Source organism: Coregonus lavaretus (assembly GCF_964263955.1).
Source record: "Coregonus lavaretus genome assembly, chromosome: 6".
In the NCBI taxonomy this organism is placed as follows: Eukaryota; Metazoa; Chordata; class Actinopteri; order Salmoniformes; family Salmonidae; genus Coregonus; species Coregonus lavaretus.
This window is the reverse complement of record NC_139993.1, coordinates 27,641,977-27,657,607: the sequence shown is the minus strand read 5'-3', so window position 1 is coordinate 27,657,607 and position 15,631 is coordinate 27,641,977. Positions and strand designations below refer to the sequence as shown.

The following is a 15,631-nucleotide window of genomic DNA, read 5'->3' as shown; positions in this document are numbered from 1 at the left end:
CCATAGTGGAGTTTGGAGTGTGACTGTTTGAGGTTGTGGACAGGTGTCTTTTATACTGATAACAAGTTCAAACAGGTGCTATTGATACAGGTAACGAGTGGAGGACAGAGGAGCCTCTTAAAGAAGAAGTTACAGGTCTGTGAGAGCCAGAAATCTTGCTTGTTTGTAGGTGACCAAATACTTATTTTCCACCATCATTTGCAAATAAATTCATTAAAAATCCTACAATGTGATTTTCTGGATTTTTTTCCCTCAATTTGTCTGTCATAGTTGACGTGTACCTATGATGAAAATTACAGGCCTCTCTTATCTTTTTAAGTGGGAGAACTTGCACAATTGGTGGCTGACTAAATACTTTTTTCCCCCACTGTACCTTAATAGAAAATGACTCAAGTAAAAGTGAAAGTCACCCAGTAAAATCCTACTTGAGTAAAAGTCTAAAAGTATTGGGTTTTAAATATACTTAAGTATCAAAAGTAAATGTAATTGCTAAAATATACTTAAGTATCAAAAGTAAAAGTATAAATTAAGCAAACCAGACGGCACCTTTTTCTTGTTTTTTATTTATTTACGGATAGGCAGGGGCACGCTCCAACACTCAAACATAATTTACAAACGAAGCATGTGTGTTCAGTGAGTCCGCCAGATCAGAGGCAGTAGGAATGACCAGGGATGTTCTCTAAATAAGTGTGTGAATTGGACCATTTTCCTGTCCTGCCAAGCATTCAAAATGTAACGAGTACTTTTGGGTGTCAGGGAAAATGTATGGAGTAAAAAGTACAGTGCCTTGTAAAACTATTTATCCCCCTTGGCGTTTTTCCTATTTTGTTGCATTACACCCTGTAATTTAAATGGATTTTTATTTGGATTTCATGTAATGGACATAAACAAAATAGTCAAAATTGGTGAAGTGAAATGAAAAAAATTACTTGTTTCAAGAAATTCCCAAAAATAAATAACGGAAAAGTGGTGCGTGCATGTGTATTCACCCCCTTTGCTTTGAAGCCCCTAAATAAGATCTGGTGCAACCAATTACCTTCAGAATAATTAGTTAAATAAAGTCCACCTGTGTGCAATATAATTGTCACATGATCTGTCACATGATCTCAGTATACTGTACATACTGTTAACTAATTGGAAATATGAAAATACAAAACCGAAGATTGTGGGCACTTTTTACACATAAATAGTACATAGACCAGGGTTGTCAAACTCAATTCCTGGACACTCGGTCTGCGGGTTTTCGCTCCTCCCTTGTACTTGATTGATCAATTAAGGTAATTGATTTGTTAGGAACTCCTCTCACCTGGTTGTCTAGGTCTTAATTGGACACGCATTGACAGGAAATAACAAAAACCAGCATACACACGGCCCTCCGGGAATTGAGTTTGACACCCCTGACGTAGACAATATTGTATTGAACATTTTTGAAGTAATAGCATTACAATCTAGGACTTTACAGACATCTTCTAATGCTCTGCTCTCAGGTGCTGATTCCTCTAACTCGCTGTAACTCCCACAAAGAGACCATCCAAGGCCAGCTGAAAGTCAGGAACCCTGGTCTCTACACACTCATCTTCGACAACTCCTTCTCAAGGTAAGATACGCTAAAGATGTCTATTATTATTACCCATATTCACTCAGTTCTTTAACACTCCGTGTGCTTGTGTAGAGCAGAGTGTTATCCCTTTGACAACTCCTTATCAGCATACGATAGGCAAAACATACATGTTCTTACCCGTACTCACGCAAAACCCTTCAACACTCACACTGAAATCTTCCTTCTTATGGTAGTGTGTTTGTGTAGAACATCTATCTGCTAGCATCAAGTCAGTATCCAGTTCCCAAGTGTCCTTGTGGTGAAGGATGACGGCTATCTAAAGTACTGAAGTACAATGAAGTACTGCGCTGTACTTATTGCTTGTAATTGTATAATCTTAATGTTGCAAATTTTATTTTGTTCTACTTCTTCATCACATCCTCACAGGTTCGTCTCCAAGAAAGTCCTCTACCACTTGACAATCGAGAAGCCGATTATTTACGATGGAAGTAATTTCTAAGACTGATAATGGATACTTACACAGGGCAAATGTTATAGGGGTATGGAGGGAGGGAGAGGATACAGAGGGAGGACAATGTGTCAATTTTATTTTTACCGTGTTTCATTTTAAAGTATTTCATATGCTTATTTGTTTCTGGGTTCCCCACCAAGTATTTTATGTTTGGTTTTGTTGTTTTATTCCAAATTTATTTTTTGTAGGATCCCTATATTTTTAACACTAGTGCTTTTATGTTTTGGACTGTGTTAGTTATGTTTTAGTCAGAGCACGAACACCCTACAGACATGGTCAAATGGTTTGACCTAATGGACTCTTCACTGAGATTAGGTGGTGAAACAAACATAGGAAAACCAGGAATTCAAAACAAAACCTAACCACAGCTAAGGGGTTAAAATGCGTACCTTATAAGTACAAGCCATGGTCTTGTTAAACACAGATGGAGAGGTTATTGCACACACTACATAAGATGACCACACATTTATACAATGCTATTAGTTATGATTTTCTTTATACCTTGGACTAGCACAGTGTCCACAGGTGAGATGATTATTCTTGAGCAACTGCATACATTTTAATCACACAATCAGTAGAGAATAGTGTTCAATATAGCATCTGTTTCAAGCTACAAAACCAACATGATGAATGTTACAAAAACAAGTACAGATGGCCTACATGTTGTTAAGGAGAAGGCAGTTACGTTGGAGCATCCTCAAATGCTGTGAGGCTGAGGGAACATAATTAAGTGCAGTTCAACAGTCAGTAATACAGGGGGATTGAAAGCTTTGCTACCAATTTCTTGTGCCAGGTGGGACTTTTGAAGCCTACTGTTTGAGTGAATTGAACACTATAAAGGACCTCTCTCTTCGACCGTCGATAGCCTTTCCTCAAGTTTGTCCATATTTAATGTTTTCAGATGAAAGACTGCCATCTTTATTGTCATATAAAAAGCACAAGGGGGGCTTTTATATCCCAAAGATATATTTTTAAAGAAAACAGTTTTGGTGCAAAAGACAATGTCTTAACTTACACTACCGTTCAAAAGTTTGGGGTCACTTAGAAATGTCCTTGTTTTCGAAAGAAAAGCAATTTATTTGTCCATTAAAATAACATCAAATTGATCAGAAATACAGTGTAGACATTGTTAATGTTGTAAATGGCTATTGTAGCTGGAAACGGCTGATATTTAATGGAATATCTACATAGACGTACAGAGGCCCATTATCAGCAACCATCAGGCCTGTGTTCGAATGGCACGTTGTGTTTGCTAATCCAAGTTTATAATTTTGCACAACTGAGCAAGAGGACAAATACATTAGTGTCTAGTTTGAGAAACAGATGCAGAGTTGCAAAGAAAAAGCAATATCTCAGACTGCCCATCTTAATATTTTATTTTTATTGGCCAGTCTGAGATATGGCTTTTTCTTTGCAACTCTGCCTTGAAGGTCAGCATCCCGGAGTCGCCTCTTCACTGTTGACGGTGAGACTGGTGTTTTCCGGGTACTACACTGCTCAAAAAAATAAAGGCAACACTTAAACAACACAATGTAACTCCAAGTCAATCACACTTCTGTGAAATCAAACTGTCCACTTAGGAAGCAACACTGATTGACAATAAATTTCACATGCTGTTGTGCAAATGGAATAGACAACAGGTGGAAATTATAGGCAATTAGCAAGACACCCCCAATAAAGGACTGGTTTTGCAGGTGGTGACCACAGACCACTTCTCAGTTCCTATGCTTCCTGGCTGATGTTTTGGTCACTTTTGAATGCTGGCGGTGCTTTCACTCTAGTGGTAGCATGAGACGGAGTCTACAACCCACACAAGTGGCTCAGGTAGTGCAGCTCATCCAGGATGGCACATCAATGCGAGCTGTGGCAAGAAGGTTTGCTGTGTCTGTCAGCGTAGTGTCCAGAGCATGGAGGCGCTACCAGGAGACAGGCTAGTACATCAGGAGACGTGGAGGAGGCCGTAGGAGGGCAACAACCCAGCAGCAGGACCGCTACCTCTGCCTTTGTGCAAGGAGGAGCAGGTGGAGCACTGCCAGAGCCCTGCAAAATGACCTCCAGCAGGCCACAAATGTGCATGTGTCTGCTCAAACGGTCAGAAACAGACTCCATGAGGGTGGTATGAGGGCCCGACGTCCACAGGTGGGGGTTGTGCTTACAGCCCAACACCGTGCAGGACGTTTGGCATTTGCTAGAGAACACCAAGATTGGCAAATTCGCCACTGGCGCCCTGTGCTCTTCACAGATGAAAGCAGGTTCACACTGAGCACGTGACAGACGTGACAGAGTCTGGTGACGCCGTGGAGAACGTTCTGCTGCCTGCAACATCCTCCAGCATGACCGGTTTGGCGGTGGGTCAGTCATGGTGTGGGGTGGCCCTGGGTTCCTCCTAATGCAAGACAATGCTAGACCTCATGTGGCTGGAGTGTGTCAGCAGTTCCTGCAAGAGGAAGGCATTGATGCTATGGACTGGCCCACCCGTTCCCCAGACCTGAATCCAATTGAGCACATCTGGGACATCATGTCTCGCTCCATCCACCAACGCCACGTTGCACCACCGACTGTCCAGGAGTTGGCGGATGCTTTAGTCCAGGTCTGGGAGGAGATCCCTCAGGAGACCATCCGCCACCTCATCAGGAGCATGCCCAGGCATTGTAGGGAGGTCATACAGGCACGTGGAGGCCACACACACTACTGAGCCTCATTTTGACTTGTTTTAAGGACATTACATCAAAGTTGGATCAGCCTGTAGTGTGGTTTTCCACTTTAATTTTGAGGGTGACTCCAAATCCAGACCTCCATGGGTTGATAAATGTTATTTCCATTGAACATTTTTGTGAGATTTTGTTGTCAGCACATTCAACTATGTAAAGAAAAAAGTATTTAATAAGATTATTTCATTCATTCAGATCTAGGATGTGTTATTTTAGTGTTCCCTTTATTTTTATGAGCAGTGTATTTATTGAAACTGCCAGTTGAGGACCTGTGAGGCGCCTGTTTCTCAAACTAGACACTCTAATGTATTTGTCCTCTTGCTCAGTTGTGCACCGGGGCCTCCCACTCCTCTTTCTATTCTGGTTAGAGCCAGTTTGCGCTGCTCTGTGAAGGGAGTAGTACACAGCGTTGTACGAGATCTTCAGTTTCTTGGCAATTTCTCGCATGGAATAGCCTTCATTTCTCAGAACAAGATTAGGCTGACGAGTTTCAGAAGGAAGTTCTTTGTTTCTGGACATTTTGAGCCTGTAATCGAACCCACAATTGTTGATGCTCCAGATACTCAACTAGTCTCAAGAAGGCCAGTTTTATTGCTTCTTTAATCAGCTTTTCTTTAAACAGGTTTCAGCTGTGCTAACATAATTGCAAAAGTGTTTTCTAATGATCAATTAGCCTTTTAAAATGATAAACTTGGATTAGCAAACACAACGTGCCATTGGAACACAGGACTGATGGTTGCTGATAATGGGCCTCTGTACGCCTATGTAGATATTCCATTAAAAATCAGCCATTTCCAGCTACAATAGCCAATTACAGTGGCTTGCAAAAGTATTCACCCCCTTTGGCATGTTTCCTATTATGTTGCCTTACAACCTGGAATTAAAATGGATTTTTGGGGGGGGGTTGTACCCCGCTCCTCCGCACACTCCACTGGCTTCCAGTTGAAGCTTGCATCTGCTACAAGACCATGGTGCTTGCCTACGGAGCTGTGAGGGGAACGGCACCTCCGTACCTTCAGGCTCTGATCAGTCCCTACACCCAAATGAGGGCATTGCGTTCATCCACCTCTGGCCTGCTAGCCCCCCTACCTCTGCAGAAGCACAGTTCCCGCTCAGCCCAGACAAAACTGTTCGCTGCTCTGGCACCCCAATGGTGGAACAAGCTCCCTCACGACGCCAGGACAGCGGAGTCACTCACCACCTTCCGGAGACACTTGAAACCCCACCTCTTTAAGGAATACCTGGGATAGGATAAAGTAATCCTTCTACCCCCCCTTACCCCACCCCAAAGAAAGAAAAAAATAACATATTGTAAAGTGGTTATCCCACTGGCTATAAGGTGAATGCACCAATTTGTAAGTTGCTCTGGATAAGAGCGTCTGCTAAATGACGTAAATGTAAATTTGATTTACACAACATGCCTACCACTTTGAAGATGCAAAATATTTTTGATTGTGAAACAAACAAGAAATAAGACAAAAAAACAGAACTTGAGCGTGCATAACTATTCACCCCCCCCCAAAGTCAATACTTTGTAGAGCCACCTTTTGCAGCAATTACAGCTGCAAGTCTCTTGGGGTATGTCTCTAAGCTTGGCACATCTAGCCACTGGGATTTTTGTCCATTCTTCAAGGCAAAACTGCTCCAGCTCCTTCAAGTTGGATGGGTTCCGCTGGTGTACAGCAATCTTTAAGTCATACCACAGATTCTCAATTGAATTGAGGTCTGGGCTTTGACTAGGCCATTCCAAGACATTTAAATGTTTCCCCTTAAACCACTCAAGTGTTGCTTTAGCAGTATGCTTAGGGTCATTGTCCTACTGGAAGGTGAACCTCCGTCCCAGTCTCAAATCTCTGGAAGACTGAAACAGGTTTCCCTCAAGAATTTCCCTGTATTTAGTGCCATCCATCATTCCTTCAATTTTGACCAGTTTCCCAGTCCCTGCCGATAAAAAAACATCCCCACAGCATGATGCTGCCACCACCATGCTTCACTGTGGGGATGGTGTTCTCGGGGTGATGAGAGGTGTTGGGTTTGCACCAGACATAGCGCTTTCCTTGATGGACAAAAAGCTCAATTTTAGTCTCATCTAATCAGAGTACCTTCTTCCATATGTTTGGGGGTCTCCCACATGCCTTTTGGTGAACACCAAATGTGTTTGCTTATTTTTTTCTTTAAGCAATGGCGTTTTTCTGGCCACTCTTCCGTAAAGCCCAGCTCTGTGGAGTGTACGGCTTAAAGTGGTCCTATGGACAGATACTCCAATCTCCGCTGTGGAGCTTTGCAGCTCCTTCAGGGTTATCTTTGGTCTCTTTGTTGCCTCTCTGATTAATGCCTTCCTTGCCTGGTCCGTGAGTTTTGGTGGGCGGCCCTCTCTTGGCAGGTTTGTTGTGGTGCCATATTCTTTCAATTTTTTAATAATGTATTTAATGGTGCTCTGTGGGATGTTCAATGTTTCAGATATTTTTTTATAATCCAACCCTGATCTGTACTTCTCCCCAACTTTTTCCCTGAGCTGTTTGGAGAGCTCCGTGGTCTTCATGGTGCCGCTTGCTTGGTGGTGCCCCTTGCTTAGTGGTGTTGCAGACTCTGGGACCTTTCAGAACAGGTGTATATATACTGAGATCCTGTGACAGATCATGTGACACTTAGATTGCACCAGCCAGTTCTTGCTATAGTCAGCATCTTTAAGAAGCCACTGCTGTGTACAGTGCTTCTACTTCTTTAATGTTTAGGCTATCCTCAAGGAATAATGCTTAGCCACAGGCTATCATCATGGAATAATGCTTAACCATAGGCTATCCTCAAGGAGCACCTCAAGGCACAGTGTAGTGGAGTGGTTCTCAACTGGTTTTGCCTCGGGACCCAAATTGAACCAGGTTGTCTCAGTCGGGAAAGAGCCAAAATACAATCAGGATTATTTTTTTATGCTATATCAATAGTAAATGTAGCAATTTTATGACAAGGGAACAACATTCCCACCTCTTTCATTGTCATTAACTCAATTTTGCCCATATTCTTGATGAAGAATGTTAAACTCACTGGTTTGAGACCACAAAATCAACCAGGAATTACGCTGCTAATAGCTCTATATTGAAATACTGTGATTGAAGAAAAATTTTTCAGAGATTCAATTATTTAAAAATGTAAATTCATTATCATTTCTACACACCTTCTACCTGGTTTAAGTTGTTTAAGTTCAGACTGGAGTTGCAACCCACCAGTTGAGAATCACTGGTGTAGTGTACAATGGCAAGCTTATGTTTGTGTAAGGTCTTTCTGGATAAGATCTGCATTGTTTATAATAGCATATATAATATTATATACCATTATAGGAATATGATTTTGTTATATTTCTTTGTAAGGGATTTTAGAATTTTGTTATAGCCATACATTTTAGATACCATGTATAGAACCTCTGTTTTTTTTCTGATAAGGATCCTGATGTGCTAAGTTGTTGCATCCTGTGTTTTTTGTTGTTACTAATATAAAGTTGATCTTTGTCTTTCTCTATTAGTCTCTTATAGTAATAAGGCATGACATGAAATCTCAGTCATACCACCTTGTTTACAAGACTGTCTATTCAAGGAGGTGACCAATGTTTTTCACTAATGAAGCAAGGTCTGGGGTGACGTTTTCCCCAATCCTAACTTTAACCATTAGAGGGGAAAATGCAATACTGAGGGGAAAATGCAATACTGACCCAAGATCAGATTCTAGGGGCAACTTCACCCTACACCAGTGAATCAAGGGCTAAATTGGATGATGCTTTTGTAGAGAACTGTTTTCCATTTATAGGGAACATTTCTCTTTTGTATGTTATGAGTGGTCTAAATTTATGCAATTTGTATTCAAAGCCTCATATTTTCTCTACAGTTTTGCACTTTTTGGAAGGAAAAACAATAATAATGATTTACAAAGTCACAAGTAATAGTATTTTGATAGTATTTTAAACCACATCTGTTTGATGGTGGTTGTGCTGGGAAAGATATCCTATGTATTTTTAATTAACAAACTGCTTTCAAGAGTCTGCCACCATCATGCGACTTCAATGAAATCTACATGAACCTGTTCTCTATCTATGCACTCACTGTTATAATGGTTATAGTACCTGTAAAACATGTACAGTTCAACTTTAAAATAAAGTTTGTAAATTGTCACTTTCTTCCACTTCATAACTCCTCACACCTATTCCATGTTGACAGTCTTTAGAGAAAAAGGGGCTACAACCATAGAGTTCTTCAGCTGTCCCTGTGGTTCTCTGAACCTCGGCAAGACGGAGCTGCTTTTCCTCCCGGGGAAGGACTGCCCGCTCCATGATCTCACCATCACGGTTGACAACTCTGTTGTGTCCTCCTCCCAGAGTGCAAAGAACCTTGGCGTGACCCTGGACAACACCCTGTCGTTCTCCGCTAACATCAAAGCAGTGACCCGATCCTGTAGATTCATGCTCTACAACATTCGCAGAGTACGACCCTACCTTACACAGGAAGCGGCACAGGTCCTAATCCAGGCACTTGTCATCTCCCATCTGGATTACTGCAACTCGCTGTTGGCTGGGCTCCCTGCCTGTGCCATTAAACCCCTCAACTCATCCAGAACGCTGCAACCCGTCTGGTGTTCAACCTTCCCAAGTTCTCTCACGTCACCCCACTCCTCCGCACACTCCACTGGCTTCCAGTTGAAGCTCACATCTGCTACAAGACCATGGTGCTTGCCTACGGAGCTGTGAGGGGAACGGCACCTCCTTACCTTCAGGCTCTGATCAGTCCCTACACCCAAACGAGGGCATTGCGTTCTTCCTCCTCTGGCCTGCTGGTCCCCCTACCTCTGCGGAAGCACAGTTCCCGCTCAGCCCAGTCAAAACTGTTCGCTACTCTGGCACCCCAATGGTGGAACAAGCTCCCTCACGACGCCAGGGCCAGGACAGCGGAGTCACTGACCACCTTCCGGAGACACTTGAAACCCTACCTCTTTAAGGAATACCTGGGATAGTATAAAAGTAATTTATTTATTTATATATATATATATATATATATATATATATATATATATAAAAAAACGATTAGGAAAAATTTATAAATATACTTTAAAAATTAAGAATTACAAAATTTGAAAATATAAAAATAAAAAATGGTAAAATTGTTGTCCCACTGGCTATCATAAGGTGAATGCACCAATTTGTAAGTCGCTCTGGATAAGAGCGTCTGCTAAATGACGTAAATGTAATGTCAATGTAAATGTTCTAGGTAGCCCCTTGTTTCTATGTGTGGTTTTCAGGGTCTCCATTTCTATATGTTTTCTGAGGACACTGAAATGTATCTCTGTGGTAATTTTAAGCCTTACATGAGTACACAGATTCGTGTGATGTGTTGAAATTAATGCCATTTAACCCTAAAGCTTTTTGCACGGACCAGGGGTTTTGCCACTCCAAGCCTAATTCCCCTTCACACCACTGTTTCATCTGGCGAGGGCCAACGGTGCTTTCAGTTGGAGACTATCGCATCAACGCAGCTTGAGGGGAAGCCGTGACAACAATGATCTGTGCTGGGGCGAACAAGACATCGGTTAATTGACTCTGCGCCGGTTGACTCTGCACCGGTACCCCCCTGTATATATAGCCTCCCTACTGTTATTTTATTTTACTTCTGCTCTTTTTTTCTCAACACTTTTTTTGTTGTTTTATTTGTACTTTTTTTGTTAAAAATAAATGCACTGTTGGTTAAGGGCTGTAAGTAAGCATTTCACTGTAATGTCTGCACCTGTTGTATTCGGCGCATGTGACCAATAAAATTTGATTTGATTTAATTGAGTGCACAATGTGCTTTAATGTCATTGTTATGTATTGAATTCTTAAATGATGACCAAACCGGCTCTGCGCGTGCGCCATTGTGCGCATGTTGAGTTTGTCTATCCACCAGGTTGAAATATCAAAACGAACTTTGAACCAACTATATTCATTAGGGACAGGTCGAAACACATATGAAGCATTCGTGGACGTTAATTTAGCTAGCTTGCTGTTGCTAGCTAATTTCTCCTGGGATATAAGCATTGGATAGTTATTTTAGGTCCTTCTTTTTTGCTGGATCTTTGTAGGATTTTGAGTCACACAAAATCATGTGTTCTCTACTCCGACAATAGGCCCTTTTCACGATGACGTCATCTAACTTCCGCCTTTCCGCGTAGCAGGTTAACTTCACTTCCGTTCGCCCGTAACCTGAGACTTCTCAACGAAAACACTATTTACACATAAAATTCTGCCTTATGTTTTATAACTTAAGAAGACATCCATGTAGATGTTATAATAGAAATGATCAAGCTTCTGTCGCATTGAGTGGATAATCTCCTCATCCCTAAAGATTCTCTCAACTGTGAAGTCAGTGCGGGTATCTGTAATGAAGTCACACCACTGAAGTCCGCTTAAGGCGAGTTGGCCTTGAACCTGATAGTAGTATTTGTGGCTCTTCTTAAGGCAGGCCTGGCCTTTAACTGTGATCAGGTGTTTAACTTGGGTAACATTTTCAACATCGCAACTCTTAACCTCAGCAAGACCAAATGGTGGTGCTTCTGTTGGGCAGAAGACTTTAGCATCCGGGCTGGCTGCAAGGTGAGGTGAATCAGGGTGGATGATGACCCCGCATTGTTTCAGAGAGACATCACAAAAATCAGAATATTGCCTCAGTATCTCAGGTTCCAGATCCAACCCTCTTCTCATAGCAGCTGTCTGAGGAGTTCCTCTCAGAATGCGGGTTGCCAAAGCCTTGGCAGACAACTCCCCACGAACATGGCATATTTCACGGAATCTGCTGGCTGTCAGTCGGGGTTTGCGTACCTGGCTCCACAGCTGGCATTCTGACTGCATTCTTGTTTCTGCTTCAATAGCAGCAGACATCTCCTCTGACACAATCAGGCTGTCCAAATGACATTGTTGTATGTAGTTGGGCTCAAAATCAATGGGAAATTTAAAGTTGTAACCTTCAATAGGCAACTGAGGAAACTCACTGGCACCAGGGTGTTTAATAATATCTCTACTTAATTCTAGAGGGCACTGGTAAGAAAGCACAGACCCAAATGGCACAGGGCCAAATTTAGAGTCCACCAAATTAAGGCCCTCAAGCCCGTGCAGCAACTTGCAAATCCCTGGTTGTGGACGGATGTCTTTCAGTTTCTCAGCACTGGCCATGACGTGAGGATCCGGAATAGGCCCTGGCATGAAAGTGAGATATGTCAAGTTTAGATTTCATTAAATGCCACCTTATCTTTTTCACTAAAAAAGACAACCACACTCATCCAGTCTCGTACATGCTTCTAATACAAATAAAAAAATATCCACTGAAAGTCTATATAAAAAGTAACAAATAATAATCACTTTTATGTTTGTATTATTTTAGAAATGCACTAAAGTCTTTGTGCTCTAGTACAGTAGGGGGCTCATTCAGACTCACCATCATAGGCTCGGTACAGTGTGCACTTCACACCAGCTCTGACACTTGTTTTTTTCTTAGCCGCTGGTTTACACACCGCCATATCATTGGTGGCCTCTGGTACAATTCCCTGTGATATAATAATGATGAACAATACATTGTCAAAAGTCAATACAAACTGCAAAGTTCTGCATCAGTGTAACAAATAATGTCTGACCTGTGTCCTAGGCCGGTGCCAGGTCTGCAGTGCGCTGGTGCATGACAGAGGCAATGGCACTGTCTTAAAGCCCATGGTAACATAGTGAGCACTTTGAAAAAGAAGTGCTACTATGTGATTACATAGTGCTTTCCCAGCAGAGCAGGAACATGACATGTGATTGAGTACCACAGGAACCTCTGCAGAGTCTAGTGTAACCTGTTCATAGAGACATAACAATTAGTGCTGTACTTACAAAACATTTTTTCTGCGTTTCATTATAAACTACTGTACACAATTTTCAAAACCCAATTTCTTTTTTTAATTAAGAAAAATTGGCTGTTCTGAAACCTTTGACAAGTAGTGCCAACACTTATCGAAAATTTGAACATTTTGAGTTATCACAGAATCTTTCCCAGTCTTTATTGCCGTCAACAACCCACATCGGTTTGTAAGAATTTCGTTGTGTATTAAGTTTAATGATACAAAATCAGAGCTCAGACTGAGAAACAAACTGATCCACAGTGGAACTTTGTGGAATCATTCTTATTAAATCTGCAACCGCAGCAAAACACAACAAAAAGAAAACTTATCTATCTTAACCTATCTTATCATAATGTTAGAGAACTGTTTATCTGAGAAACCTGAAGCCGATGAGCCTCCTCATTTTTCTTCATGGACCTGTAACATCGCCCTCTCACTGTCACCTCACCGTTAACTACACTTGAGACTGTTTCAATACAGTGATTGGGAGAAAGGGCGCAGCATTAGCCATTAATACATTACTGACTCTTATCTTACGGTCGATACAAACAGCAGTAATATTAAAAAGAGGCTGCAAAACAGAAACTCGTCAGCTCATAACCTTCGCTAGCATAGGGCTAATTTAAGCTAAATAAAGATAAACACGTACCTTCATAATCAAACAGGTAACCTTCAACGAAGAACTTGTAGCCTTTATCAAGCTTCGATCTTGAAGTAAGGGACCACTTGTCAGCAAGTCGTTCTACGTCGTTAAGTCGTATTGGTGGCAGATGTGAAAGGGACTGGGTGAACTCCATAATGATGTGCTACTAGCTAAGCGTTCCTAAGCGACACCGGATGTAAACATAACCTGCATCGCGGCAGAACGGAAGTTGTCTGACGTCACGTGAAAAGGGCCTATTAATCCACAGATAAAAGGGGATACAAACCAATGAGGAGATGGGAGAGGCGGGACTTGTAGCGGGTCAAGCGTCTAAAATAGAAGCAATTTCAATTTAGTGGCTAAACAGGCGCGCGAGTAGTTTGGATGAAATTACTGAATAACATGTATGTGTACTTTTAATATGCAACGCTTCTGCACGAAACGCTGGAGGTGTGGTAATCATGTTAGATGCAATTGTGATAAAATACATTACGTTCATTCCAGTCTACAGGTGATCTATCCAAAGTGGAAATGGCCATTATTCCACCAATACATGCTTACAGAAATGTCCAATGACGCACAAAGGACTGGACTCCAATAGGACACTTGGTTTGACACACAAGCATGAACCCACAATAAAAGTTTACACAGGTGGTGTTAGTTGTGATAATGAAATTTCAAATAGATTATAGCTTCAGAAATGTGACTTTGTAGAGCGAGACGGTTGTGCAGACCGCAGGTGGCACGCGCAGGCTCTGAAGCAGCAGAGAGAAGATGGTGTTAGATTAATCTTGCTGGGTGGTGGGGAGATAGGCTTCCCGCTACCTGCCTTAGTGCACGTCATTGTCTGTCAATGATAAAGGATGCATGGAGGCTAATTTAAATAGACAGCAGTTCAGTAAGAGTGGACTGTGAGCTGAGTTGATCTGGCGCATTCAAACAGCTTTGAAAACTCAAGATGTGCGTCCTTGTCTATTGGATTCTTTTCGCGACATCTTTGGCTCCCTCTGTGAGTATCTTAAGTGCTTTTTACCACAGTATCACTTATGTCATTGTGCATATATTATGACGATATTTTGTGACGTTTTTGTTCATTCTGGTCTTAAGCAAGAGTTTTTTCGGCTGTTCATCCATATTTAAAAAAAATTCTGAGGCAAGCCGTAGTTTAGAAGTTCGGTAGCCGAATTCTACGCCTCGTCGTTGGTGATTGGTCAACAGCAGGGATTATTCGATTAAGTGTTTGTTGTCATTCAATGACAGACGACTCGTTTTCATGCAATTTTTTCCACTGGAGAAATAATGCCAGCAACATATTAGTTAGATGTAAAATTGCGGGACTAAGACCTCCTCGGCAAAAACGTCTAAATTAATTACAGATTTCTTGAGTTATCTTAGACTAATTCAGGCTAGGTTGAGGAAGTGTATACTACGGCATCCCAAGAGGGACAAACAGTACTATTGCCGTTTTCTTTCTCGTTTTTCATGCGAAGGTCTTTTAAGGGGGTATGCGAGGCCAGTGGCGGCTCCTGAAAAAATTCTCAGGGGGGGCAATTTTTCTGATGATTTAGGTGACCTACACACATTTTAAAAAAGATATGTCCAGCAACAACATGAAGACAGGGGCAGCATATAAGTCAATACCAGAAGCATTTATTGACTGATCTCAAAAGTGTTGGCTTACAAAAGCAAAATAAGTTATCACAGTAAAAATAATCAAGGGTGTTCTTTCACATTCCTCAACACTGCATAAACAATATGCATTTCCATAAAACACCTCATCTAATTGTGCCACAAAGTTGACAAGTCCAAGAAAAATACCAGGGTTGGTGGAGCCCTCAGTTTCATCTTTGCCTCGCAAAGCTAACTCAAACACTCCGCAAAACTTCACACACTGGATTAGCCGGCTGAGGATGTGGCGGTTCTTGCTAACCTCATCGTTGTGGCGGCGGACAGCTAGCCTGTATCCCTCATCCAGTTGAGTGGCAATGTTCACTCTCCCCAAAGCAGACAATCTCAAACAGCTATCCATGTGGGTCTTTGACAGCTCATGTTTCTTAATCTTTTCTGAAAGATGGTGCATTTCCATTACACCAGTCGCTGTCCAAGCGGTGCTGTCTGCCGTGCCGCCTTCAGGGTGAAAGAGTAAGCAGGGGTAGCAGAAGACTGCATTAGCTACATCGCAGCCTGCTAGCCAGGTTTTTCGTTCGTACCAATTTTTGGAAAATCCTAGGGTGTAGGACTTTCCCCCTTTAGTAGAAACCTGTTGAATTATTAAATTTGGTCTGGGAGGTCCTAATTGTTTCGTTGCCAATTTATCTTGA

At 41.8% G+C, this 15,631-nt stretch overlaps 2 protein-coding genes across 2 annotated transcripts in view; both read left to right on the top strand.

The window, feature by feature from the left end:
• fyco1a (FYVE and coiled-coil domain autophagy adaptor 1a) overlaps positions 1 to 3,236 on the top strand; it is a 77,344-nt gene extending 74,108 nt beyond the window's left edge. The window contains exons 18-20 of the mRNA XM_084164565.1: positions 1,488 to 1,597; positions 1,988 to 2,100; positions 2,213 to 3,236. Coding sequence (XP_084020691.1) covers positions 1,488 to 1,597; positions 1,988 to 2,060 — 183 coding nt within the window. The 3' untranslated portion in view covers positions 2,061 to 2,100; positions 2,213 to 3,236. The remainder of the gene's footprint in view (positions 1 to 1,487; positions 1,598 to 1,987; positions 2,101 to 2,212) is intronic.
• An 11,032-nt stretch (positions 3,237 to 14,268) lies between these two features.
• ghrhrl (growth hormone releasing hormone receptor, like) overlaps positions 14,269 to 15,631 on the top strand; it is a gene marked incomplete at both ends in the record, with an annotated part of 59,755 nt that continues 58,392 nt past the window's right edge. Inside the window, one exon of the mRNA XM_084163348.1 lies at positions 14,269 to 14,319. Coding sequence (XP_084019474.1) covers positions 14,269 to 14,319 — 51 coding nt within the window. The remainder of the gene's footprint in view (positions 14,320 to 15,631) is intronic.